Source organism: Ceratotherium simum, chromosome 22, assembly GCF_057802395.1.
Source record: "Ceratotherium simum simum isolate JZ-2026a chromosome 22, ASM5780239v1, whole genome shotgun sequence".
Lineage (NCBI taxonomy): Eukaryota > Metazoa > Chordata > Mammalia > Perissodactyla > Rhinocerotidae > Ceratotherium > Ceratotherium simum.
In genome coordinates this window covers 46445411-46470874 of record NC_141921.1, presented here as the reverse complement: position 1 = coordinate 46470874, position 25464 = coordinate 46445411, and the positions used below count along the sequence as shown (strand labels likewise).

General features: G+C 50.8%; 1 protein-coding gene across 2 annotated transcripts in view; it reads right to left on the bottom strand.

Moving 5' to 3' along the window:
- ACOT7 (acyl-CoA thioesterase 7) overlaps positions 1 to 25464 on the bottom strand; it is a 119412-nt gene that overhangs the window by 29003 nt on the left and 64945 nt on the right. For both annotated transcript variants that reach the window (XM_004425527.2, XM_087446906.1), the window contains one exon: positions 5297 to 5413. In XM_004425527.2, the coding sequence (XP_004425584.2) occupies positions 5297 to 5413 (117 nt within the window). The remainder of the gene's footprint in view (positions 1 to 5296; positions 5414 to 25464) is intronic.

Genomic DNA, 25464 nt, shown 5'->3' with positions numbered 1-25464 from the left:
CAGAAAGTCATATTCCAGCTGCTAAGACACTACCAGTGGTCATCAGAATAATGGCCCCCTAAAGATGCCCACCTCCTAACCCAGGGAACCTGTGACTATGTGACCTCACATGGCAAAAAGGACTTTGCAGATGTGATTAAGGACCTCGAGATGGGGAGATGATCCTGGATTATCTGGGCAGCCCCAAAATCATCACAAGGGTCCTTATAAAAGGGAAGCAGGAGGTCCAAGTAAGAAGAAGCAGATGGGGCGATGGAAGCAAAGGTTGCAGGGAGGGGCCAGGAGCCAAGGAATGTGGGCGGCCTCCACAAGCTGGAGAAGTCAAGGAAACAGATTCTCCCCTAGAGCCTCCAGACGGAACACAGCCCCATGGACCTCTTTTAGACGCCTGACCTCCAGAACTGTGAGAATGAATTTGTGTTATTTTAAGCCACTAGTTCGTGGTAATTGGTCACAGCAGCTATGGGAAACTCATACACAGACAGCGTGTTTGGCTGGCAACACATCTTAACTTCTGGGCTTTTCCCCACTCTGTCATATCAGCCTCAGGAGGTGGGGGGGCACCCCCTCCCAGGAGGACCAGGAGGATGGTTGCTCATGTGTGGTGGTGTGTGATGGAAGGGACCCTCCAGGGCCGTGTATCTGAGATATGGCATGTGACCAGGCTGATGTGCAAGCATTTGTAAAACAAGGCAGCGTGGGTGCTGCCCGATCAGGCCAGTTGCTGGCTGTGGACAGCTGCTGCACTATGGCCACAGCTCCGGGGTGCCCACCAGCTCAGTCGCCTGCATGTGCCCGGGACCACCAGCCAGCACCCTTTCCATAAAAATATCATTGCTTGGGGCCGGTCCCGTGGCTTAGCGGTTAAGTGCGCGCTCCACTACTGGCTGCCCAGGTTTAGATCCCGGGCGCGCACTGACGCACTGCTTCTCCAGCCATGCTGAGGCGGCGTCCCACATACAGCAACTAGAAAATGTGCAACTATGACATACAACTATCTACTGGGGCTTTGGGGAAAAAAAGGAGGAGGATTGGCAATAGATGTTAGCTCAGAGCTGGTCTTCCTCAGCAAAAAGAAGAAGATTAGCATGGATGTTAGCTCAGGGCTGATCTTCCTCACAAAAAAATATATATATGTATCATTACTTAAAAAATAGTCCTTATGCTGATTAAGTTTTACACTGGACTTAGGAACGAGTTAATTCTATGCCTCAACGAAAAGAAGGTCCATGCCACTGTGTTTTCTTGTCATCACGAAACATTTGATTCCTGGGCTCCACCTTAGTTCTCATTTCAGGGGCTGACCCCATCTCCCTGCCATGCAGAGGAAAGTCACTGGTCCTTCATCAGTGCCCCCATGCCAGGGAAGCACAGAGCCTCTCAATTTTGCTCCAGTGGAGCTGCCCCCACCCGGCTGTGTGACTGCCCTTCTCACAACCGGGGACCCTCGAAGCCTCTCCTTCTCTGGGCTGAGTGCTGACTTTACTGCTGGCTCTCAGGGAGAAGGACCCACACCCATGGGAGCAAGGGTGGGAAAGAGGCAGCTTGGGGCACAGAAAAGATTTTACCAACCTTACAATTTTGCGAAAGAGAAAGTGAGCTAGTGTCTCCAAGAATTAAGCTGTAAGGAGAGAAAGCGTTTGCGGCGGGTTGAATAGCAGCCCCTAAAAGATATGTCCATTCAGAACCTCAGAATGTGACCTTATTTTGAACAAAGGTCTTTGCAGATGTCACTGAGCTAAGGATCTCAAGACGAGATCCTCCTGGATTATCCAGGAGGGCCCCAAATCCTGTGACAAGTGTCCTGATAAGAAACGGAAGAAGAGAAGAGAGAGGGGAGGAGGCCACGTGAAGATGGAGGTAGAGGTTGGAGTGATACGGCCACAAACCAAGGGGTGCTTGGGAACCCCAGAAGCTGGAGACAAGGAAGGATCCTCCCCTAGAGCCTTCTGAGGGAGGCATAGCCCTGCCCTTGATTTTGAACTTCTGGCCTCTAAAACTGGGAGAAAGCAAATTTCTGCTGTTTTAAGCCCCCATTTTGTGGTCATTTGTTGCACAGCCCTGGGACACTCACACACTGCTCTTTACAGCACTAAACTCTGCCACTGCCCCACACGTGGACACACGTGCTGGGGTTTCATTCCCACCAGCAGTCCCCAGGCCTGGCAGATGCTGTCTCAGACCCCGAAGGGTGGCAAGGGCCTGGGCCCTCGGCCCCTTCACATTACAGTAGAACCACAACGCGAGAGGGAAGGCACTGGGCCAGAGGACGGCAGCAGCTCGGAGGCCGCACCCTGGAGAGTCCCCAGGTTCACAGTGATCTTGGCAGATTCGCATCAGAAGATCAAGCAGAACAACGGGGAATGTCAATTCCCACCTCCTCAGCAAGTTTCTGACACAATTGGATTGCTGTCGTCAAGAACCTAGAGCCAGAGGATCACCCCAGGCTGAGCCAGGCTTGCTCTGCATTTCCTCAGGGAGGAGCAAAGGATGTGGAGGAGAAGGAGCCGGTATAAAGCAGCAGTGCCTGCAGAGCTCTCTGCCCCACGGAACTTAAGACAAAATGTGACAATTCCGTCTCTGAAGTGGGCGCGGCCTGTGTGCTGCCAGAACTGAGACCTTGCCCTGGAAACGAGGGGACAGGCTCTTCAATAGAGCCATGCAAGGAGGAGAGAGGAGACAGCCGACGACTTCGCACGGGGATGTTCCTCTGGAAAACAACAAATGAGGTGTGACAGTGTCTAATGGCCCCAGAGGACACAGGCACAGAAACAGGCCAGACTCCTTCATCGTTATTCGAGTTTGGCCCAAATTCCTTTATACACAAAACGAGATATGACCTGAGAAAATAGAAACAATCTCTCTGCTCCCCCAGGGCTCCCCAGGCCAGGCCTGAGCACAAGGCCCAACCAGCCCAGCTCTGGGGCCCTGGGCTCGAGGCCAAGGCCGTGATACCACCGAGGCGCACTGGGTGGGGCCATGGAAGGCTCAGCATCGCAGGGCACAGCCGGGCAAGCCCATGCAGCCCACCCTCAATCTCACTGCTTGATGGAAACCAATCCACAGTAGAATGTTCTGCCAGAAATTACAGCTTCCGAAAATGAAGAACTCTTTCTCTGTGTTCTGGAATAAGAGTAACTTTTAGATATGAAAAGTCTTTGTCAAAGCAGTTCCACATATGAGTTACCCCTGGTGTCTTCCAGGTTGTCAAATGAACTCCTAGAAAAAGTGCTCTACTCCCACTAGAGTTCATGGTCTTCCCTCAAAATTAATAATTCCTACCGACCGGGACCCCACCATGCCCCTCCTGGAGCGCTCCTTGAAAGTGAATTCTGGTCATACGAGGGACTGAGGGTGAGGAGTCTGGGCAGGGGTCCCTCCTGTCTAACAACGGTCAACCTCTCATTCTTTGGGAGCTTCCCTCAACTGCAAAGCACGTTCGCTGACTGGGCTGATGCTGAGGAAATCGGCCAGCTATCTAGGAAAGTCTATTTCTTTTCTTAGTGGTTCTCAAAGGGCACTCGAGAGACAATGAACAGACCAAGTTCCATGGAATGTATGTGTGTTTTCCACTGTGGATTTTCAAGTCATATTTAACACTGAAGCTCATGTGTTAGATCATGGTAATTTACCCAGGAGTAGTTCCAGAAAAAGAAAGCCATGGAATCGTGGTACAACAGGATTTGTCCTTTCTCAAATGTTCATGCCACAACCATATACAACACTCAGGGCCCACAGAGGACAAGCCAAGATGGACAAGACCCACTTGTTTTGGGCAAATTCTAAAATGACAGTGTGGGGGCCAGCCTGGTGGCTCAGCGGTTAAGTGCACGGGCTCCACTTCGGCGGCCCGGTGTTCGCAGGTTTGGATCCCGGGTGTGCACCGACTCACTGCTTGTCAAGCCATGCTGTGGCGGCGTCCCATATAAAGTAGAGGAAGATGGGCATGGATGTTAGCCCAGGGCCAGTCTTCCTCAGCAAAAAGAGGAGGATTGGCATGGGATGTTAGCTCAGGGCTGATCTTCCTCACAAAAAAAAAAAATAAAATAAAATGACACTGTGGTCTGTGTCCGTGGCAAACACCTACCAAGTAAGAAGGGATTCTGCAAAGTAGAGGGGAATAGTACCGCAGACTGTCCTTTTCCTCACCCTAAGAGCACCCCCAATCCAACGTGGGTAAGCTTAACCTGCTCTAAGTCACGGCAGGGAGGGGCGGCAGCCTCCTATCCTTCCAATTGCAAGATGCTCTGTCCCCAGCACATAGGCCGTCACTTGCCAGGTGTGTTCTGCAGGAGAGAGCACAGTGGCCAGACCAGGGCCTTGCAGGGTCTGGATAAGGCCTTTGTGGCTCTGGACACAGCACTGATCCACTGAGTGGTGCTTCTCGAGGCCCACAGCGAGGACAGTGAAGCTTGCCTTTCTTCTACTTTGCCACCTCCCACGGCCAAGGACTTGTCTGACCCGACAGCTTTTTCCAACGAGCTGCTGTCACGGCGAGACTTCTTCAGAAGCAATACCAGGCTCTTGCAGCTCTGACACCACCCCAACTCCACAGTGAAGTGCTGCTTTTCAGGGGCCCAGAGCCCCATCTCAGAAGACACAACACAAACAGAAATCATCACGTGTCTGGAGGGGACATCCGCTTTACATCTTCAGACCAGCAATAACGTGAGATGAGCACAGTGAACCGTGCCTGCACACATCGCAGAGGCCCTGCCTCCCGTGTCGGCAGACTCAATGGAGAGACGGCAAGCATTGTTTCCAGAGGTGGGCGGGGGGCAGCGAGTCCTTGGGACTGGATTTCTGTGTTGGGAAAAACTACCACACACCAGCGCTGCCCCAGTGGTGCAGGCAGGGCTGACTGAGGACTGCGGTCCATGGGCTTCTCTGTGCCGACCCCGTCGTTTCTTACATCATGGATTATCTATTCCTCTCTGGAGAGGAAACGTGCCTGCCACAAGATCTGGTGGCAGTGGTCACAGCGTTGTGCTCACAGGATCTTTGTAGGGCTCCATTAGTGGGGCATTTTAAGAGGATGAGTTTATACCGCTCTTTAGTAGAATAAAGCCCCAACCATATCTAGTTACAGATTTTACCAGATTGAAAAATCAAATCAGTGAACCCTAGCTTCACAGACGCATCAACAAGGGCCAAGCACAGGACTCTGGCTTCCTGCTCCTTGTGGCAAGTGGGCAGACACCAGGGCCCAGGCGACAGTGTGAACCAAAAGCAAAGTGGTGTGAAGGACCAAGCAGCCAAAGCCACCCCCTTCTCTCCGTCAGCAGAGTTCTGTTACCTTTTCTGATCTTGTCATGGAAGTTAATGGCATCCACAGAAGCTGTGACTATGTTGGTCTTGCAGTGACGAGCAGCCACGATCCCGGCCACCTCGTCCATGAGCTTCATGGTAACACCTGCACGGAGAAGGGGCACATGGCAGATTAGACATGAGGGAAGGGGAGACTTTTCTATCCTGCAAACAAGTCGTAAAAAACAAAGCCCTCCCATACCCACCATCCGGGTGGCAGCCAGCGCTAGGGGCGGGGTGCGTGATCGGGGCACGTCGAAGCTCATGTTGTCAACCTGGCTTCCTCGGGAGCTTTGGAAAATGGCCAAGGCTGATGTTCTGGGGCGCTAACAAAACGACAATCCTTTTCCTAACTCCACAGATATCTTATCCCGCCAGCAAAGTTTCGTTACAGTATCTACTGGAATGGCTGCCTCGCAAAGCTGGGTAACAAGTGTTGGTGGGAATGTGGAGGAATCAGAACCCTTGCACTGCTGGTGGGGATGCAAAATGGTGCAGCTGCTTTGGAAGCAGATTGGAGTTTCTCAAATGGCTAAACATCAAGTTACACGTGACCCAGCAATTCCACTCCCAGGTGTGCACCCAAGAGAAAAAGAAACAGGGTTTCACACAAACACTTGCAGCATCATTCATAATAGCCCAAGAGTGGACACAACCCAAATGTCCATCAAGTGATGAAAGGACAAAGAAAATGCTGTGGATCCATATGTTGGCATATTCTTTGGCCATAAAAAGAAATGAAGCACTGACGCACGCTACAACGTGGACGAACCTTGAAAACATTAAGCTGAATGAAAGAAGCCAGTCACAAAAGACTGGATATTGTATGGTTCCCTTTATATGAAATGTGCAGGATAGGCAAATCCATAGGGTCAGAGGGAGACTAGTGCTTGCCCAGGGGTAGGGGGTTAGGGGGAAATGGGAGGGACTGCTAATGTGGCTGCGGGGTTTCTCTTTGGAGTGATGAAAATGTTCCAAAATTGATGGTGGTGAAGGCTGTGTAACTCTGTGAATACACTAAAAATCAATGACTTGTACACTTTAAATGGGTGAATTGTATGGTACGTGAATTGTATCTCAATAAGCTGTTATATAAAACAAACAAAACGAGAAAGCCAGGCTCATGCAAGCCCGAGGTGTCATTAAAACCTCAGGCTGCAGATGCCATTTGCTCTTGCCCACACTCCCTTTGTTTGATGGGATCACAACTGAACACCTGCTAGTCCCCGCCCCCCAATTCTTGAACCCCCGTTACGACACGTATATTATACTTCTTATTTCATCTGAAAAACTTTAAACCATATCTTTTATTAGGTTGAACTACATGAAATCGCCAAAATCATCCTTTTTTGTGTGTGTGTGTGTGAGGAAGATCAGCCCTGAGCTAACATCCATGCTAATCCTCCTCTTTTGGCTGAGGAAGACCGGCTCTGAGCTAACATCTATTGCCAATCCTCCTCCTTTTTTTCCCCCCAAAGCCCCAGTAGATAGTTGTATGTCATAGTTGCACATGCTTCTAGTTGCTGTATGTGGGACGTGGCCTTAGCATGGCCAGAGAAGTGGTGCGTCGGTGTGCGCCTGGGATCCGAACCTGGGCCGCCAGTAGCGGAGCACACGCACTTAACCGCTAAGCCACAGGGCCGGCCCCAAAATCAACCATTTTTGACCTACAAAAGCAATAAAGTGATACTGATCAACCTAATGGCTATCAGAAATCTTAGAAAGTTATGCACATTCACCCTAGGATACAGAATGATTTATGAAAATCCAGAGAGAGGCAGAAAGACAGGCTCCATCCCCCTCATGAAAGCCAGGCTTGCGTGGAATCGTATTTAGGGCGGGGTCAGGCAGGTGACTAGGGAAGTGAGGAGGGCTGGCGGGGGCCCTTCTAAAGGACAGCCACTGCCCAGACCTGCCTGCTGCCCCTACCCCCAGGAACGAGGGCCCCACTACCAGCCTCCTGATGTATCAAGAGAAGATGGGAACCTACATGCTTATGAGGAATCTGCCGATTTTTAAACATTGGTCATTAATTAAAAAATCTCTTTACTGTATGGGGGAAACAGAAAACGATATAACTACAAAAAGAACCGAAGCCCTTTCTGTACTGGACCAGAGGCCTCATACAAATACAGCAGGAGATGCTTCTTAAAAGGAACACAGGAGACAGAGGGACGGGCTGGCCCTCTGTCTGCTTGGGATATGAGGTTCAGTATACTCTTCTCTCTACTTTCGTGAATATCTGGGCATTTCCGGAATAAAAAGTTTTTTTTTTTAATTAATATTCTTGATTTAAAAATTATGCTTTTATTACCAGGAGTTTTCTTATGGAAGACCCTGCTAAATGGTGATAATGATAAATGACAATGATGGTCGGGGGGAGACACGTGAGAGCTGTGAGAGCCGGCACTGGCCATTGAAAAGCACTTTCAAAGACACTGGCGCATCTGTTCTCAACCTGTGCAGCAAAGTATTCACGTCCCCAGTTTTCAAATTAACAACTGAGGCTCTAAGTCACATGGAGGTCCAATTCTCAAGAAAGTGCAAGTGAAACGCTGGGAAAACAGCTCTTTGGCAGAGGAGAGAACCACAGGTGCCAGGTTTCATCCCCAGGCGACTGAGGCTCTGGGAGCTGGCAGGGCAGGGAGCCTCCAGGCTTCAAGTAGCTTGGCACTCTAAGGTCCGAGACAAGGGGTCATGTTGCTTTCCAAAGAGGCTGTTGGGTTATTTTAAGTCATGATTGGAAGTAGACATGGGCAGCCTTGCCTAAGCCCACCACGAGTCTCTCTTGGCCTTTCTACCCACAGCAATGGGCCTCCGGGAAGGCGGGCGAGTGCTGGCTTGGCAGGGTGGAGGCCTATCAGCCAGGTCCCCAGCCCAGGGTTCCAAGGAGGTGAGAACACAAAACAGCATGTGGGTCATCTGGAGTGTCAACGCCAACCACCTCCTAGGAGGGCCATCTCAGCTTCTGCATTAACCGCTTAACCGCACCAGGCTGTGACACGGCCCAACCCACACGGTACTTCAGACTTCAGACTCTGGAGTCAGACAGCCTGGGTATAAGTGGCCCCACCACTGCCTGGTGAGTAGCGGGGGAGGGCACGAGGGCCCATCACCACCACCACCGCCTGGCTGGGGACCCTGGGCAGCCAGATGGCCCTCTGAGCCCTGGGCTCTGCATCTGCAAGGTAGGAGGGGTGACAGCACCTACCTGCAGGTGACCAAGGAGCAAATGGGACGAGTCTCGTGGCCACTCAGTAACGGCAGCTATAGTTATGAGAAACAGGACTACTGAACGTCTGTTAAACTGAAAGCTGATTTAATTCGGTTTGGAGGATAAATAGAAAAGGAAATAGTAGTGAAATGTCTCAGAATACCAGGAAACATGTGGGTGAGAACCACACACACTTTGCTCGGGGGGCAAGGGTGGAGTCCAGGGGACAGGCAGCCTGACTTTGCCATGTGCCAACCACAGAGGGCCCAGAGGCAGGTCTGAGACCCACAGCCCATCTGCTGACTTGGTCGTGGCTTCAGAGTGTGTGTGCATATGTGCGTGTATGTGTCTGCACGTGTGTGCGTGCGTGTTTAAGTTTCCTAGAGGGAGTGAGAGAGCCCACAGCCCGACTTCTCCAAGGTTGATCTGCCTCATAAAGAATCGAGTTGTTACAACAGCTGGACAAGTGGCCCTTGCTCACAAATGGAGTCTGGAATCCATTTCCCATAGACTTGCTCTAAGCACGGTAAGCGCACTTCCTCCAGCAGCCAACAGAGCGCATTCCGTCTGATGAAGTGTCGAGACAGGTCGTGTTTGTCACGAAACGATGCTGCACTGCAGATAATTTACATCAAGAAAATGTCAGTCTAGAATCTGCAAACAGTTGAACACAAGAATGATGAAGACACAGGATTCTAGTAGAAATGGGGGGTAAGTGTATTTTCACTAGAGGATTTAGAAGTTTATGACAGAATGGGCATCATGTGTGGCTGCCCTTCCTTCAGGTGGAGACACCAGCAAACTCAGGCACATCAGGTTCCTTCTGAGAACAATCAAGACAGAGATTGTTCAAACAAGATTTTTTGAGAGAAAAATGAAGAAAGGAGACAGTGAAGTCTGGCACGAGAGAGAGGAAAAAAGTGGACATGTCGTGGAGAAGCAATGATGCCACTGGGAGCAGCGAACCAGACACAGCACAACAGCTGGCGTTCCTGAGGCTCCGGTGCAGGCTCTGCTCCAGCACATTGCTGGTCACCGTGCTAGGAGGTCGGCTCCTCAAGGGGGAGCTTTGTTCACTGTTGTATCCCAAGTGCCCGCTCTGTGGTAGGCTCTCAGCGAGACTGAATGCAGGAATGAATGAATGAATGCTGACCCTCCCTGGACAGCAGCCTGTGAGGTAGGCCCATTACTGTCTCCATCTATCAAAGCAGGAACTGGAGGCACAGCACTCCCCGGGTAGAGTGGGATCAGCCCCTGACCACAGGGCACCAGAGGCCACACCGTGCTGCCTCTCGATCCAGGTCCTATGATAGTGAGACTCGAGGTGGAATTCCTAACTAGATATGATTATGGGAGAGAGCCCAAGACCATGGGGAGAGGTGAGGGTGGCAGTAAAATTAGTGTTCAGGGCTGGAAGGCCACAGCCCAGAGCTCCCAGTGTGGGAGCCACCAGGCGGTGTCACAACCTGGGGGTGGGGGGTGGGGTGGGGAAGAAGGGTAAGGAGGTGAGAAAGGAAGGGAAAGTTGCACTGGAATTCATGTTCAGAAGGCAGACAGACCTACAGTCAATCTCTTGTTTGTGTGTCCTGAAAAGAGAAGGAGGGAAGAATAACTGGAAGCAACCGTAGTCAGCTCCTTCAAACCTGGGTTTTGCCCCATTTATCCAACATGCTGGTAGAGATCCCACAAGGGACTTCACTGTTACTAAAAATACTGCAGGATCCAAAGTGCAAGCCAGCCAGGATGGGCTCCGAGCCCAGGGCAGACAGGGGAGGACACGAGCAGCTGGGTGAGCTCCTGATGCAGATGCCCCCACCAGCCCCGTGCGGCAGCACCCTCAGACCATCTGCATCACATGACATGGAAGCCAGCACGGGTGGGGACATGCCTCATTGTCCCTGCCCAATTCAGAACCCGGCATACAGCGCTCAGAAAGGTTGCTGAATAAATAAACGAATCAATGAATGGAGGAACGTCGGCTAACAGACCACCATCACCTCAAGGAAGCAGCTCCAGTACCCAGCTGTAGGGCCCGTATTTGGGCAACAATCTGGTTCACAATTAGTCCATTTGAGGCCAGGAAAGACATGCTTATCCAATCCACAGACCCCAAAGCTAGGTGAGCCAGGTGACTTGTTGGATAACAAATCAATATTTAAAATCACCTTACTAGGGGCCGGCCCAGTGGCGCAAGCGGTTAAGTGCACGCGCTCCGCTGTGGTGGCCCAGGGTTCGCTGGTTTGGATCCCGGGCGCACACCGACGCACTGCTTGGCAAGCCATGCTGTGACGGTGTCCCATATAAAGTGGAGGAAGATGGGCACAGATGTTAGCCCAGGGCCAGTCTTCCACAGCAAAAAAAGAGGAGGATTGGCAGATGTTAGCACAGGGCTGATCTCCTCACACACACACAAAAAATCACCTTACTATGTCTGCTGGATAATGACGTTTAAAGAGACAGCTCCCTCCCGACTCCAACAGCCAGCATACAAATCTGAGCTGGGAGACCCAGGGAGAGGATTGTGATTAGCTGCAAACCTGACACAAAACAACAGAAAAGGTAGACTCATGGACTGAGTTCACGGACTGCTAGTGTCCAGGTCAGAGGGTAAAGCACGATCCCACTATGCGTGTCTATGATTAGATTACACCTCCAATCGGGGGGTTATCCCGGGTACCAAACAGTGACTAATACGGGCAGCAGGTGACCAGGACGGGGAGGAATCCCAGCACTCCGCAAGACACGGAGGTCTGGAAAGAACTGGGTGTGCTCCACAGGAGAGGGCCTGGGGGAGTGGGTGGGGCTCTGACCCCATCTGCCCCCTTCTGTTAATCTGTACCTCCTGGGGAGGCCACGGTAGGGTCAATGGGAAGTGACAGTAAGGTAGATTTTAGGGCTTACTACATGGAAAAACTCTCTGTCCAAAACTCAGGTGTTTGGCCTTGTAAAGGCGAGGGCCCCCAGCCCCTGCTGTGGCTCAGACAAGCTGTGGGATCAGAGCTGGAAGCAGGACCTCTGCTGGAGAAGACAGACCTCACTGGAAACCTGCCTGCGGCTCCTGGCAACCTCAAGTCTGTTTTCACAAATGCACCTTTTAGTGTTGCTCCATAGGGCTTGGAGAAAAGGGAAGGATAATTGTGGTCCTTTGGGGTCCTGTGTACAAAGTGGACTCTGGCGGCTACTTAGTGGGAAGGGAATCAATGTCATGAAAACCGAGATTATAATAAAACGTTGATTACCAGTGTGATGACCTGGTGAGGAGCAACCCTGGACAAATCACCGTGTGGGTGTGGTTCTGAGACATTCTTGTTATCTGTTGCTAAGAGAAAATGACTCTCGCAGAAGTAAGACACTTAAAAATCCACATATTTTCATCCCATCATGACATGTTTGTAAAGACTGTTACCGAAAAATACGTCTATGACTGTAAACACAATATACTATGATCTATGTGTCAATTGAGAAAAGTAAATTTTGTTAAAAAAAAAAAAAACCTAGAAACCCACCTGCCTGGTTTGTAACTGCCCTTCCTCCTACCTTTGCCCAGTGGGACCCTTGGTCTTGCCAGAGGAAGCCACCAGCCCTCTTTGACACTGGAAGGCACCATCTCCTCTTCACTTTTTTACTCTTTAATTAAAAATATCAAGTACCAGAGTTTTCTCAAAAATGCCTCTTTTCAAGTTCCTACTGAAAAACCTCATCAATTTCTTCCCATTGAGGTACCGTAGGTGCTGCCGACGACGGGAAGATAACTTTGGCAAATTACAGTCTGTCGCGTGCTGTCCCTATCACCCAAGGTTCGCCATTTAAAAAGTGACAACAAAATCGTAGGATCTGCTGTCCTTGGAGCCTGCATTCAGTTCAGGAAGGAAAAAAATAAGACTTGCTTGGCCACTAACATATAGATAAACATCGGGTACCAAAGATATTTTTGAATCTAACATTTAACTGCTTACAGGTTTTTTTGAAGTATCGACAACATGTTGACTGGCTTAAAAATAGCAGCTTAATGTTATTTTCCCAGGCCCGACTGCCTGACTGGGTCACGCCTGCCTAGAAACCCAGAGCAGCAGTTAGCAGCTCTGAGCCGGTGCTGCTGACTACACTGTGGGTGGCGATTTGCGATGCCCCCATTTCTATATTTAATCCCAACTGACGAGTGTGGGTGCCAGCCTCCTATATTAAGAAAACGATAGTAAGTTCATCTTATTTTAACTAGCACACCCTTTTGAAATTATAAGGGGTTATTCTAAGAGCCAGGTGAGTGACAGCCTCCCAAGACAGTCTGGCTTCTCCCTCCCTAGTTCCAAACGTACCTGCAGGCACCTCTGTGAACCAGGACCATGGGCGGAGGAATATGAATTAAGGTAATTAATAAGGGTTATTTTTGGCAATTAATGCACGGTGTAGTAAAGATGTCGGGTTTCTAATGTCAAAATGTCAAAAGTGGGAACTCTGGCAGAGGCCTCTGGCACAGCTGAACTGTGGCTCCCATATGCCCAGAGCATCACAGAGCCAGGGAACCAGGGAAAAGGGCTGCTCCGCCGTATTTTATTCCTCACACTCTGTGTCAGGGACTTGAGAAGGTCACAATTAAATCTGCTTACTGCTGTTGGTGGATTCCTGACCCAACTGCCATGGAGCCCAGGGAGAAGGTGCAGTGGTCACATGCGAGCCCCCTCCCCGCTCCCGACTGGGAAAGGCAGGCCAGGGGGAGGTTGTGGCCTCGGCCTGGAGCCCACACAAGGCCAGGTCGTGTCTTTGAAGGCCAAGATCCATTCCCGTGGGTGTCAGTTTCCTCTCTGGAGTCTAGACTGAAGTCAGGAATGAAGGCTAATACTTAAGAATTACATGTTCATGATGTCGGCAGGAAAGATGCTGTTAGAGGACGTCGGCCACGTGTGTCCCTAAGGAATGCAGCTAAAGAGGAAGCAAAGCAGATTAACATGGCATGAAAACCAAAAGATGCCCGTACACTCGCAGAGAAGGACGTTCTCATGCTGTATGGCTGACCACGTTTCTCAAGCAAAATGTTTTGCATTTCTGGAAGAAGAGGGAGGACTGCTGGCCAGCAGGGACTCAAAACCACACATGTCCCAGCTGGAGGAGGCTGCTGAGAGGTCCAGCATGGGCAGGAGGAAGCCAGTTCCTGGGACAGGTGTCAGCAGGCCCCTCTGACGGCCAGCTAAAGAGGGCGGGAGGGGCCGTGGTTTCAGCCAGTTCACAGTATCAGCGGTTTTCAGGGTTGTAACCAGACCCTCACCTCTTGCCCTGCCCCCTAGAGCCATCTGGATGGACATGAAGCTGCTCTTTGGAGCCTTAGCTGCTGAGAATGATGTTTTCAAAAACAAAGATCCTTAGAAAGTGAGACCTGGAAGGAACGTAGCTATCACCTAACACAACTCTCGGTTTCCTACCGAAGAAACGGGCGCCCAAACCAGCATTCACTTGCTCCTCTCTTGACCCCGCTAGACCAGAAGTTCTTCAAAGTAGGAAACATGTCTTACTCCTCCCTTTTCTTCCTTCTCCCTCGACCAAGGGCTCGACATGCAGCGGGGGCTCCAGTTAAACAAGATCACAAAACTGGAAAGGGGCACCTGTGCTTATTCTGTATTCTTCAGGGAAATCAGTTCCTCCTACAGGTGCAAAATACTGCTTTTTCACAACTGCCCCATGAAAATCAAGCAAACAAGAGTATCAGGGCGGGAGGCCTCACCCCACACCTCGCCCCCCAGACTCCCTCTGCTTGGGCCGACAGGCTTCTCTCACCCGTGTGCCCCTGCCTCCCTCCCCCTACGGGCCTGCCGTTTCCTGTGCCTCCTGCTGCAGGTTTCCTGGCCTCGGGACCCCCAGGCAGCTATGTGTGTCCCCTTGGCTGCTGCACATTTGTGTGAAGGATCTGTTGTCAGAGAAGGTTTGCCTTCCGATGTCTCAGGTGGGGTGGTATCTGTGTCACACTCTGCCACGTCCCCAGGCCTCGCACAAAGATGGACACAGGGAAGGTGCTTGGTAAGTGTTCAGTGAGTTAGGAAGCCATCATCATGTGTTCCCCCTACAAGGTGAACACACAGCTTCGAACACTCCTCCGGATGGGGCTGACCCCGCTGTCATCTCCATTGCCCCACTGCAGTTCCATGCAGGGACCACCTTCCCTCTTTCCAGTTCATTCACTCAGCACATTGCCCATCTACTCTATGCCAGGCCCTGTTCTCAGTGCTGGGGCTGCAGCAGCAAACACATCAGATCAAAGTCCCCATCTGGGAGCTTCCATTCTGGCAGGGGTGGCGAGCCAAGGCGAAAGCATCTGTCAGGTGGTGGTAAGTGCTTTGGAGCAAGAGAGAAGCACAGTCAGGGGATGGGTCTATGTTATATAGGGCAGTCAGGAAAGGCCGCCATTTCCCCAGAGACCTGAAGAAAAAGAAAGGCAGCTGTGCAGTTGTCTGGGGGACCACAACCCAGGCAGAGGGAAGGAAGAGCAGCCCAGGAAGAGGGAACAGCAGGTGCAAAGCCCACAGACACAGGTGTACCCCGTGAGTCCTGGGAACAGTGAGGAGCAGGAGCAAGGGGAGAGGACGGGAGAGGACGGTAAGGTGGAGGGGGAGGCACATGGGAAGACAAGATCCTGGAGGGCCAATTGAAGGAAAGAAAGGGCACAAATAAAAATACTAGGCTTCTACGTGGTGTGAGACAGGAGCCACTGCAGGGTTCTAAGCAGGCACGGCTTGATCTGACTTCTGCTCTAAAAGGACCAGCGAGGCTGCTATGTTGAGAAGAGACCATCAGGGAAGTCGGGAAACCAGGTAAGAGGCCATTTCAATGGTAATGGGTAGACCCTGAGGTGACGGGAGAGGTGTCTGATATGTTTTGAAGGTGGAGCCCAAAAGACTGGCTGACAGATGAGATGGAGGGTCTACATGAGAGAGCCGAGTCATGGATGACCGCGGTAATGCTGGCTTGACAACCAGGATAGTCTGGCTGCCACTACAGAGGGAAGGCTGGGAGGAACAGGGTCGGGGGAGCCAAGGAGCTACATGTCTGAGACCAAATTGGAGAGGCCTGTCAGCCATCCCAGGGAGGTCCTGAGGAGATGGCTAGAGTCCAGGGGAGAGGTTCAGCTGGAGTTATAAACACGGGAGCCACCAGCCTAGGGCGGCATGAGACCTGATGAGTCACGGAGAGGGGAGTGCAGGGTGCAAGGATGGGCCCCAAGGCACTGACGCAGGCAGGAAGGGTGAGCGGGAACGGCATGGGGACCAGAGGGGCAGCAGTGGGCAATCCCTGGGCCTCAGGAAGGAGGTTAAGGAAGGGCTGGATGAACTGTGAGCACTGAGACCTGCCCACTGGGATGTTGACAGCAGGGAAGCGTTTGGAGCAGGTTTCAGAGAGGACAATGAGAGGGACAGGAGGGACCAAGTGCAGACACTTTCCAAGGCACTGAGCTGAAAGGTGGAGGGGAGGTGTGGGGGCAAAGCTGGGGCCAGAGAGACCTCTCTGAGAGGGAGGAGAGGACTGGCCTCCAGTTGCTGCCCTGAGGGGACCAAGGACAGTGTGACAAGTGGGTGACCTGACTGACGACAGTCCCTATCCCGTTATTCTTTTTCCTAAGCGAGTGAACGGCAGAGCCAGGGAGCCCTGCTGGGTCGGCAGGGCTGCCCTGGAACTCGGGCCCCCCGGCAGGGCCAGCACTTCCCCCAGACCCTCTTAGCTCATTAGAGCTGGGGGTGGGGAGGTCCTTACTGAGATACTTATCTGTAGACTCACAACAGCACAGCATAGAAAACAACTGCACCCCGAGCTCACCCCAGAGCCATTCAACGTCAGGTTCACCCACTGTGTCACGTTCACACTGCCCTGACATGACCGGGGGGTGCAGACGGGATTGAGACTGACCAGGTCCCTGGCCTTGGCAGCCGAGGCAGAATCAACCCAGTTTAGTGGTCAGTGACCACCTCACACCTGAACCAAGGGCCAGGGCAGCGTGAGGCAGACAAGCATGGGTTCCCCTGCAGAAGCGCGGCCCCCGCAGGGCGCTGTGAAGTACGAGGCAGAGCTGGTCCTACAAGTGGGAAAGGCGCCCTGCCCGCCAACCTGGGCCCAACCTGGCAGCCTGATCTAAGGACATCAGAGCCACAGCTGCCAACAGCTCAGGACACAGCCACCTGCCAGCATCAACTCAAACCATCTCTCCAAATGATTTCTTTCATTCATCAATGGACATTCATCAAGTTCCTTCTATGCACAAGGTGCTCTGCAAAGCACTGTGGGAGAGAGGCGAGCAAGGATAAGAAAGGTCATGATCTGCAGGAAATGAATCCCTGAGATTACCACAACTATTATCACGGGCAGAAAGGCTAAAGTGAGGAATAGGGGAACAGTAACGGAAGATGGGAACAGTAACGTGCTGTGGCGCACATGGAGGGGAGGGTGCCTGGCCTGGGGAGGGAGGGGCTCCAGGAGCAGGGGGAGGAGACAGGATTTGGTCTGGGCAGGCAGAAATGGGTGGAGGTGGGAAGAACAGGAGGAACAAGGACATGGAGGCAGAAAAGCACGAGGCATGTTTAAGGGAAGAAAGTCACAGGTGAGTGAAGGGGCCGGGAGCCACGAGGCTGGATGCACCCTGGAGGCGGCAGGGAGGCCGTGGTTGCAGAGCTGTGCTTTGTCAAGACTGACCTGGCTGTCTGGGGCAGATCAGGGAGGGGAGACCCCAGAGGTGTGGGGGCCCCAGGACCTGGTAACTGGCAGAGGGACGAGACAGGTGGAAAGTGCTCTGATGGCTCAAAATGCACAGGTTCTCTGGTCATGAAGATTTGGAGGGGGACCAGGGTGGGGACAGTGCGCAGCCATGGGACAGCAGGGGCCTGGGTCCAAAGACAGGAATGCAAAGTCAGGCCCGCTCCTTCCTCCTTTCCGTGGGTGGATTTTGTTACTCTTTTTCCAATTTCAAGACTTAGGTATTTTTAACTTTTCTTTTTAAGTAACACAAGATCCAAGTTACCCACTTTTTCTCTGAGAACATCTTTAGCCATACCCCTGATTTTGATAAGAAACATTCCCCTTTTCATTATTTTCTAGATAATTTAGAAGTCTGGACTTTACTTTTTCTTTGACCAGAAGTTATCTGGAGGAGTGTTTCTTATCGTCTAGCTGGTTACGTTCTTGTTATGGAGGCTTAGGCTTAATGGGGCCCACAACGGGGAATTTATAATTAAAATGCTCTTTGTAGTCACATACATGATCATATTTTATAAATGCCCCCCTGGATGGTAGAAAAAGCATGTGTTCTTCGTGGAGTAGAACGTTCTCTCTCTCTGTGTCAGTAATGAATAAAACTAACATAGTAAATAAAATCAGAATGGTAACAATAACTAACCTTTATTAAGTACTCCCTACATGCCGGTTGCTTTCTCTGTGTTATCTCATTTAAGAAAAAGAAACTCTAAGGCCCAGGGAGGTTAAGTTAGGCAGCCGCAGTGCACAGTACCGGGCGCGCCACTGACACAACAGCTTCAGAAGTTCTGAGAAGAAGGGGTAAGTGGGGAATCAAGAGAAAGATCAGGGCCACAGGCCATTGTCCCAGGGAAGATGCCCCCGGGCCGCTGGAGCCTGGTGAGGACACTGGAGCGGGATGTAAACAATCTGTTGGTGCCACATGGAGGAGGCCACAGAGACCACAGGGCTGAGTGAGTCACAGGGAGAAAAGATGGAGCGAGGGAGGAGAAGAAGGCCCAAGACAGACTTGGGAGAACACCCACACTCAGGGCACAGGTGAAAGGAACGATTCAAGATTCAGGAGACCCACTGGAAGTCCTCGCCCTGGGTGTGGGAGAACCAGCTGGGAAGCATGCCACATGCAGACGCCTGGGCCCACCCGCCTTACTGAAGGCGTCTCGGGGAGGGGCCCAGCACCTGTGTCTCCACCAAGCCGCTCTGATGCCACCACAGTGTGGAAGGACCGTGGATTCAGAGTGTGAGTGCAGGAAACCTGAGGTCAGTGCGTCCAGTGCTCTTGAGGGGTCAAGGTAATGGGGTGGGGTGTGAGGACATAGTTGCTGCATTTGTTGAGACAAAAGCCCTCTAGCCATGCGTTTCTGAGGGCCTGAACCATCAGGACCCCCTGGGACCCTCAGTATTAAGGAAACAGGCCCTGTTCCATGAAACCCTCCAGGAGAAGGGCCCAGGAGTCTGTGTTTTCAACAGGCACCAGACAACTGCTGAGGGACAGACATGTTTAGGAGACTGTTGTAGCCCCAATTCACTGCCACATGTCCCTGCATTGACCACCACCTCTGAGCAGGGGTAGTTTTTACTCAGAACCAAATGTGGTCATTAACACATGGCTCTTGTCTAAAACAGAGAAGCCCCACTTCCATTCCTCTCAGGCTCTGAAGATCTGTTCAGGACCTGGAGAAGCAACCAGAACAGCCAACATGGGTCCTGGGACAAGGGCCCAACAGGGTCCACCTCTGGGCTGAGAAGAAGAGACTGACGTAAGCTCCCCACGGTGTGCGAGGTGCTGGGGGGCCAGCCAGGCCCGGGTCCTCTGACCAAAGTGGTCCCGGAGCTGACCACCCAGAACAGAGCTGCCGCTGCCCCGACTTTCATTCCTTCACTAAAAGTTTCTAAGCTCCCTTCCTTTCCCAGTTTTTGGGGCCTTTCATGGAGTAATTAGAAGAGGACAACAGTCATCAACCGTAGGAACAAGGTTCTTGTCCTCCAGCTTTGTAAATAGTCAGCATGAAAAAGGGCTGGGGCTGCTTACTTAAGGATGTCTGAGAGAAAACAAGAGAGATTTCAGAGTTGGGAAATATTTTTAGAAGGAGGGAAATACACTCTGTGGGCACTAGATTCCAGTAAGGTTCACTGTTCCCCAGCTGTGTCCTCTTTTCCAGGGTCAAACATTTATAGTAGCTGTTCCGAACCCAGGCTGTCCATCAGAATCACCTGGGCCTCCCCATGGTGTCTGGGCCAATTGGTCTGGGGAGGGCGGGTAATCTGTATTTTTGAGTGCCCCCGTGATCCTAGTGGGCAGCAAGGATGAGACCACGGGCTGACAACCTCTTGGGAAAGTAAAGAGACCCACACCATGACCTTAACTTGTGCCAGAGGAGAGAACTAATAACTCGATATGAAGGATGGGCTGGCCAAGTGGGCAAACACCTAGAAGAGAGTGAGAAAAGGGTCCAAAGCCCAAACGAGGGGCCAACTCTATGAAAAAGGAGGAAGGGAGAGACAGCAGCAGAGGAAGAAGCTCTGAGATACAGAAAGAAAGTCTCAGAAAGCTCGCCATGGATGCGACACGAATTTCTTAATAACATAAGAGGTAAGACCATCTGCTAAGACTGTGTGCCTGGACGGGGCGGTCCCAGAGCTGCAGAAATCAGATCCGAAACACATGTAGCAGCGACTATTCTCAGGAGCAGTGGTGTGGTCCCCAGACCAGCAGTACCAGCATCCCAGGGACACTTGGTAGAAATGCAGGGTCTCAGGCCCCTCCCAGACCTGTGAATACGTGGGGTGCTCAGAAACACTGGGGTAGGGCCCAGCAACATAGAGCAGTGACTCTGGAGGGAAGGCTTGTTGGCCGCAGCACTAAGCAGCAGTGCAGTAGAGTGGGCTGGGGAAACACTCAGAAACTGCAAGCCATGCTACTGGTTGTTCAGAAACTGGACGGTCAGGGATGGGCCCTGGGACTAGAGGCTAGAATGAGGAGTGAAGATCAGGTTAGAGGGACGGGGAGAGGTGTGGCCACAGAGCGAGGGAGAGAATCTACAGTCCCTGGGTTTCTGAACAGAAACCTCAGAAGCTGGAAGATGATGCAGTAATGTCTCTCAGCCCTGCGGGCAGAATGCCATACCAGCCAGGAAACGTTTTCACACAAGCAAAGTTCAGAAAAACCACCCTTGCACTCCATGACAGTGAATATCCCCTCACATTAGCTCTCACTTTCTTCTATAGTAACTCCAGACACATCTGCCCAGCAGCCCCAGCCAGCAGATGTGGCCGTGTCACTACATCGGGCCAATGTCATCACAGCAAAGTGGTGAATGCAGAATCCTGGGTGTGCCCTCCATAGTCTTTTGGGCTGGAACACTGATGCAGTGATGTTCCATTGTGCACCACACAAAGAGGGCAGCCCCCAGGGACAGCAGAACAGGGCAGAAGGAGCCTGGCTCCCCAGTACCATGGAGCTGCCAGATCAGCTGTGGACCTCTTACAACTGCATCCTTACATCAGAAACAAGATCTTTCTTGTTGAAGCCACTGCTGACTGGGGCCTCATCACAGCAGCTGAGCCTTTATCCTGGGTAATATATTACCTTTCATAGGAAGCCACTGGAGGATGTGTTCCACCAGGACTAGCAAAGAGAAAAATCAAGGATCCATGAATCAGGGCACCCAACCCAGTGAGAGGCAAAGGACGTCCCAGGAGAGCAGTTTAGAGCAGGGAACGAGCAGTCCAGTTTGAGAAGGACGGAGGGTGGATATCTCCAGGGAAATACTAGCACTGAGCAGTTATCTGGCAGGCCAGCGGTATCGAGCAGCATTTTACAGAGCTGCTGAGGGTGGGAATGACTTGGATGGATCCAATGACTTGGGTGGATCCACTCAAAGTAAGTGGAAAACGAGGCAGTAATGAGCTACCGCAGTAACAGAGCTGCACAAGCGACGCGCTCACAGTACTCTACTCGGCTCAGCCCTGAGCGGTACTTACAGACGCATCAGCCTGAAACCGAGGAGCCGGCAGACACGTGGGAACACTGAGTCATGCACCGGAAGCAGCAGCTGAAGCTGCTGGGAGTGGAATGCGGAGCGAAGGGAGGACACGGGGTAGCTGTGTTTTGTCAGAAGCCATTTTGGACCATTTCCACATAATACTTTTGGTTTAAAATAATTAATTTAAAAATAAAAAAGTGCCAACAAAAAATCCAAGGCCACTGAAAGTTCAGAAGTGAAGAATTCACACTGAAGACTCCTCTGGAGTCTGCCCCGAGTGGGGCCCCAAGCTGACCCCCAGGAACTCTCCCCCACTCAAGGTCTGGCCACAGCGGTGCTGCACTGGGGAGCATGTCTCCTTCCACCGCCTGGCAGGTCAAGAGCAGCGAGTCCCCCTCTCGGGCTGAAGAATCCGGAGAGAAACAGCGACGGGCCAGGGCCGGGAGAGGGGAGTCCCAGAGGAAAGAAATCAGAGCAAAGAACATCTCAGGACCCAACAGAAAGAGAACAAGACCTTTAAGGAGATGAATCAAACAAACAGACACAAAACCAAACACCACTTTTTTACCAAATTACTAAAAAGTGATGTTTCATGATATAGTTAAAATCCATCAACACACAAAAAACACCTCAGGAAACGAACATACCTGCAAACAAAAACAATGAAAAGCACTTTCTCTATTTCAGGCGATTTTCATATTATTATTCATTCTATATGCCGCTACCTAACAGAGTTCTTTAATTATTTGAGTTATTTTTATCACTGGATCTCTTGGGTCGTCCAGGTATGTTACTGTGCCATCTGCAGAGACAGATAGCTTTACTTCTTTTCTGCCAATTCCTGTGTCTAATTTTTTCCTCCTGTGTAACTGCAGCGGCTAAAATCTCCAAAATGATGTTAACTGGGAATGAGGGAGTAGGCACCTTTGCCTTATTCCTGACCTCAGGGGAAGGTCCTCTGAGCTCCCCCTTTGAGCAAGATGCTCACTTTAGAGCTCAGGTACCTGCGTTTCATCATGTTAGGAAGTACCATCAATTCTTATTCTTACTGAGTGTTTTCATCAAGGATGGATGTCCAGGTGAGTTTATAAAAAGGTCTTGATTGTTGTATGAACCTAAACACCCCCACAGATCTCTGCTGGGTCCCCCTTCAGGTTGTACAACCAACAATGCGGGAGGGATGGGGGAGAGGAGAACAAAGAGAAAAAGGCCTTTTTTGGACTGAGATCCCAGCACTTTCAGGCGGTGGAAGGGAAGACCTATATTGATTCACACAGGACTCAGGGAAGGCAGAAGCCAAAAGCCAGGCTAGCGCTTCGGCACAGAGGCCCTTAAATTCAAAACCACAGAGATGCGGCCACTCCTCCTTCCTGGCGGGTCACAGAGTGTCCTCTGCAGCCCCGTGTTTACTCCCTGCCTCTCTTCTATGGCTCTCATGAATGATCGGAGGTTCTGCCCACGCACCCAGGAAAGGAGAAATGACCTGGCAGCCGACTGGAGTCCTGGATTCCACTGTAATCTCCAACCCTTCCCATATATCTTTCACCAGTTCAGCGTTGCCAACATCTGTGTGGTGTGTGTGCTTTTTAAGAGGCGGGGTAGGAGCTAGTCCTCAAGATCAAGACTACCCCAGGGGCCAGCCCGGTGGCATGGCGGAGAACTGTTCGTGCTCCGCTGCAGCGGCCTAGGATTCGGATCCCGGGCGCACACTGACGCACCACTTGTCAAGCCATGCTGTGGGGGCAGCCTGTATAAAGTGGAGGAGGATGGGCACGGATGTTAGCCCAGGGCCAGTCTTCCTCAGCAAAAAGAGGGGGACTGGCGACAGATGTTAGCTCAGGGCTGATCTTCCTCGCAAAAAAAAAAAAAAAACACTACCCCACAAGTAAAACATCACAGGAAATGGGTTGGGGGTAGCGTCTCAAAGACACATACAGTATAGAATTACTGAATGAAAGCCAGATTAGCATCCATCTCAGTTCACCGTTTTCTCCTGCAATTGGCATCTACTGAATTACAGTTTAGAGAAGACTTGGATTCCGGTGATTTTAGATACCACTCTTGCCAACAGTATTCTCTCTATAGGGAAATAGAATAAAATCACACTACTCGGTTGTTTCCAGCACGGGGTTTATTCCGTTCATCAGATCCTGGTGAGTTACCAGGCGCTCTAAGAGCTGATTAGGTTTGGTAAAATTATTAGGCATGTTTTTTCAAATCATAGGCACAAAACCCCTATGAAAATAGGCATTAAATATTATAAAGCCACTATAAACACTTCTTAGACACACATTAAAAAATGTGCCTGTATCGAATGAAGCAGCTCAGGCTCCGTACACAAACATGACACACGGCAGATTTCCAGGGGATTTTCAACAACCTGCACTCCTTGCACTTTGCTGACGCCTTTCAGCACGTGACAAAAGAAGACTGGACTTAGGAGTGTGGACTTTTGACGACAGAAATGCCACATTACTGAACTTGCAACATGTAGATGAAATAAGCAAAAGTTCACAGCATAGAGTTTCACAAATCAGGTAGAATGGAGCTCTATGAGGATCAAAGACAATTATTAGTGGTTAGAGAAGCCTGTGCTTCAGATGGTTAGGCTCAGAAAAGGGGGTGCCCCCCACTTCCAGGAGGCTGCTGCTACTTGCAATACAAGGGGTGGAGACATGCGGGCTGGTGAGGAAGGGGAGACAGGAAAGGCTTAGGAGGCCACAGCTGTCCTCAGGGTAGAAAGACACTCCGATTGTCATATACTTGTGAGCCTGGAAAGTACCATTTGTTATAAAGTAGGCTTCCCTTGAGTAGGACCCAAGTTAATCAGATCTAGAGGCACTACAGCCAGCATTTAGTGAAAGAGGAAAACAATCATAAAATTGAAAAAAGAAATACACAGAAAAGGATCAGTTAAAAAAAAAGAAACAACCTTTAAAAATATATCTCAAATCAGGACCCACTCTCTGATTCCGACAGGCCCAGGCCCCATTATCCCAAGCTTCTCAACCTGAACATGACCTGTGCCCCTTGTTCATGGTACAAGCATCTGCAAAGTGCCCCTTGGAGTCTGAGTGAGGCTCTGATGCCAATACAAAGCATAAGATTTAGCCCTGCTCCTGAGGCAACTCCTGGTAGAAATATCAATGTAACCCTACACAGACTGGTACCATTTGAGCAGGGTTTTGAAGGATGAATGGGAGTTTTCTGAGTAGAAAAGAAATGAGAGCTTGGCATTTCAAGCAATTGGAAATGAGAGCACGAATGGCATCGTGCAAGTGCCTGTTATGCCTGGGGAATGATGAATAGCTTGGTACACCCAGAGCAGTGGTGCCCACACTTCCGTCACCCACATACCACCGTCACAACCTCTGCTATTGTCTATACCACTTAATGACTTTTCCTCTTATGTTTTTCCTTAAATCAACTTTTTTTTTTAAAGTTTACTTTAACCTTATCTGAGATGATAATATTCACTAAATTATGGATCTGATGTGCTACTTATATTTTCCCTAAGTCACAAAAAAATAACTACACACTATTGGGGGCCAGCCCAGTGGCGCAAGCGGTTAAGTGCACGTGCTCCACTGCGGCGGCCCGGGGTTCACCAGTTCGGACCCCGGGCATGCACCGACGCACCACTTAGCAAGCCATGCTGTGGCGGCATCCCATATAAAGTGGAGGAAGATGGGCACGGATGTTAGCCCAGGGGCCAGTCTTCCTCAGCAAAAAAAGAGGAGGATTGGCAGATGTTAGCACAGGGCTGATCTTCCTCACAAAAAAATAAATAAATAAATAAATACACACTATTAAAGTAAAAAGTGTCCCTCTATGAACCTGGAGCTAAGTCCTCCTGTGTTCCAGCCATGCTTCCCGAGCTAGGAACTTCAAGGCCTGCTGTTTGAAGTGGAATCTGACCAAAAGAAGAAATAAATGCAAACATCAGAGGCAAAACCATTTTTAAGTAGCCAATCTGATAGTGGGTCACACTGTTATGACTCCCTGGGGACGTCAGCGTCCCCCAAAAGGCCCAGCCCTGGCCCATGGGCAGCAACTAAACACCTCGTGGCTTCAAGCTCCCAGGGTTGCGTGTGACCCTCTGTTAGGACTGTCATCCATCTGACTTTCATTTCCAATTTTAAAAACAGGTGCCGACAGTATTTCAGAAATTTATTATGCAACCTCTTAGAAGTGTGAATTTCTACTTCACTAAACACGAGAGTCTACACC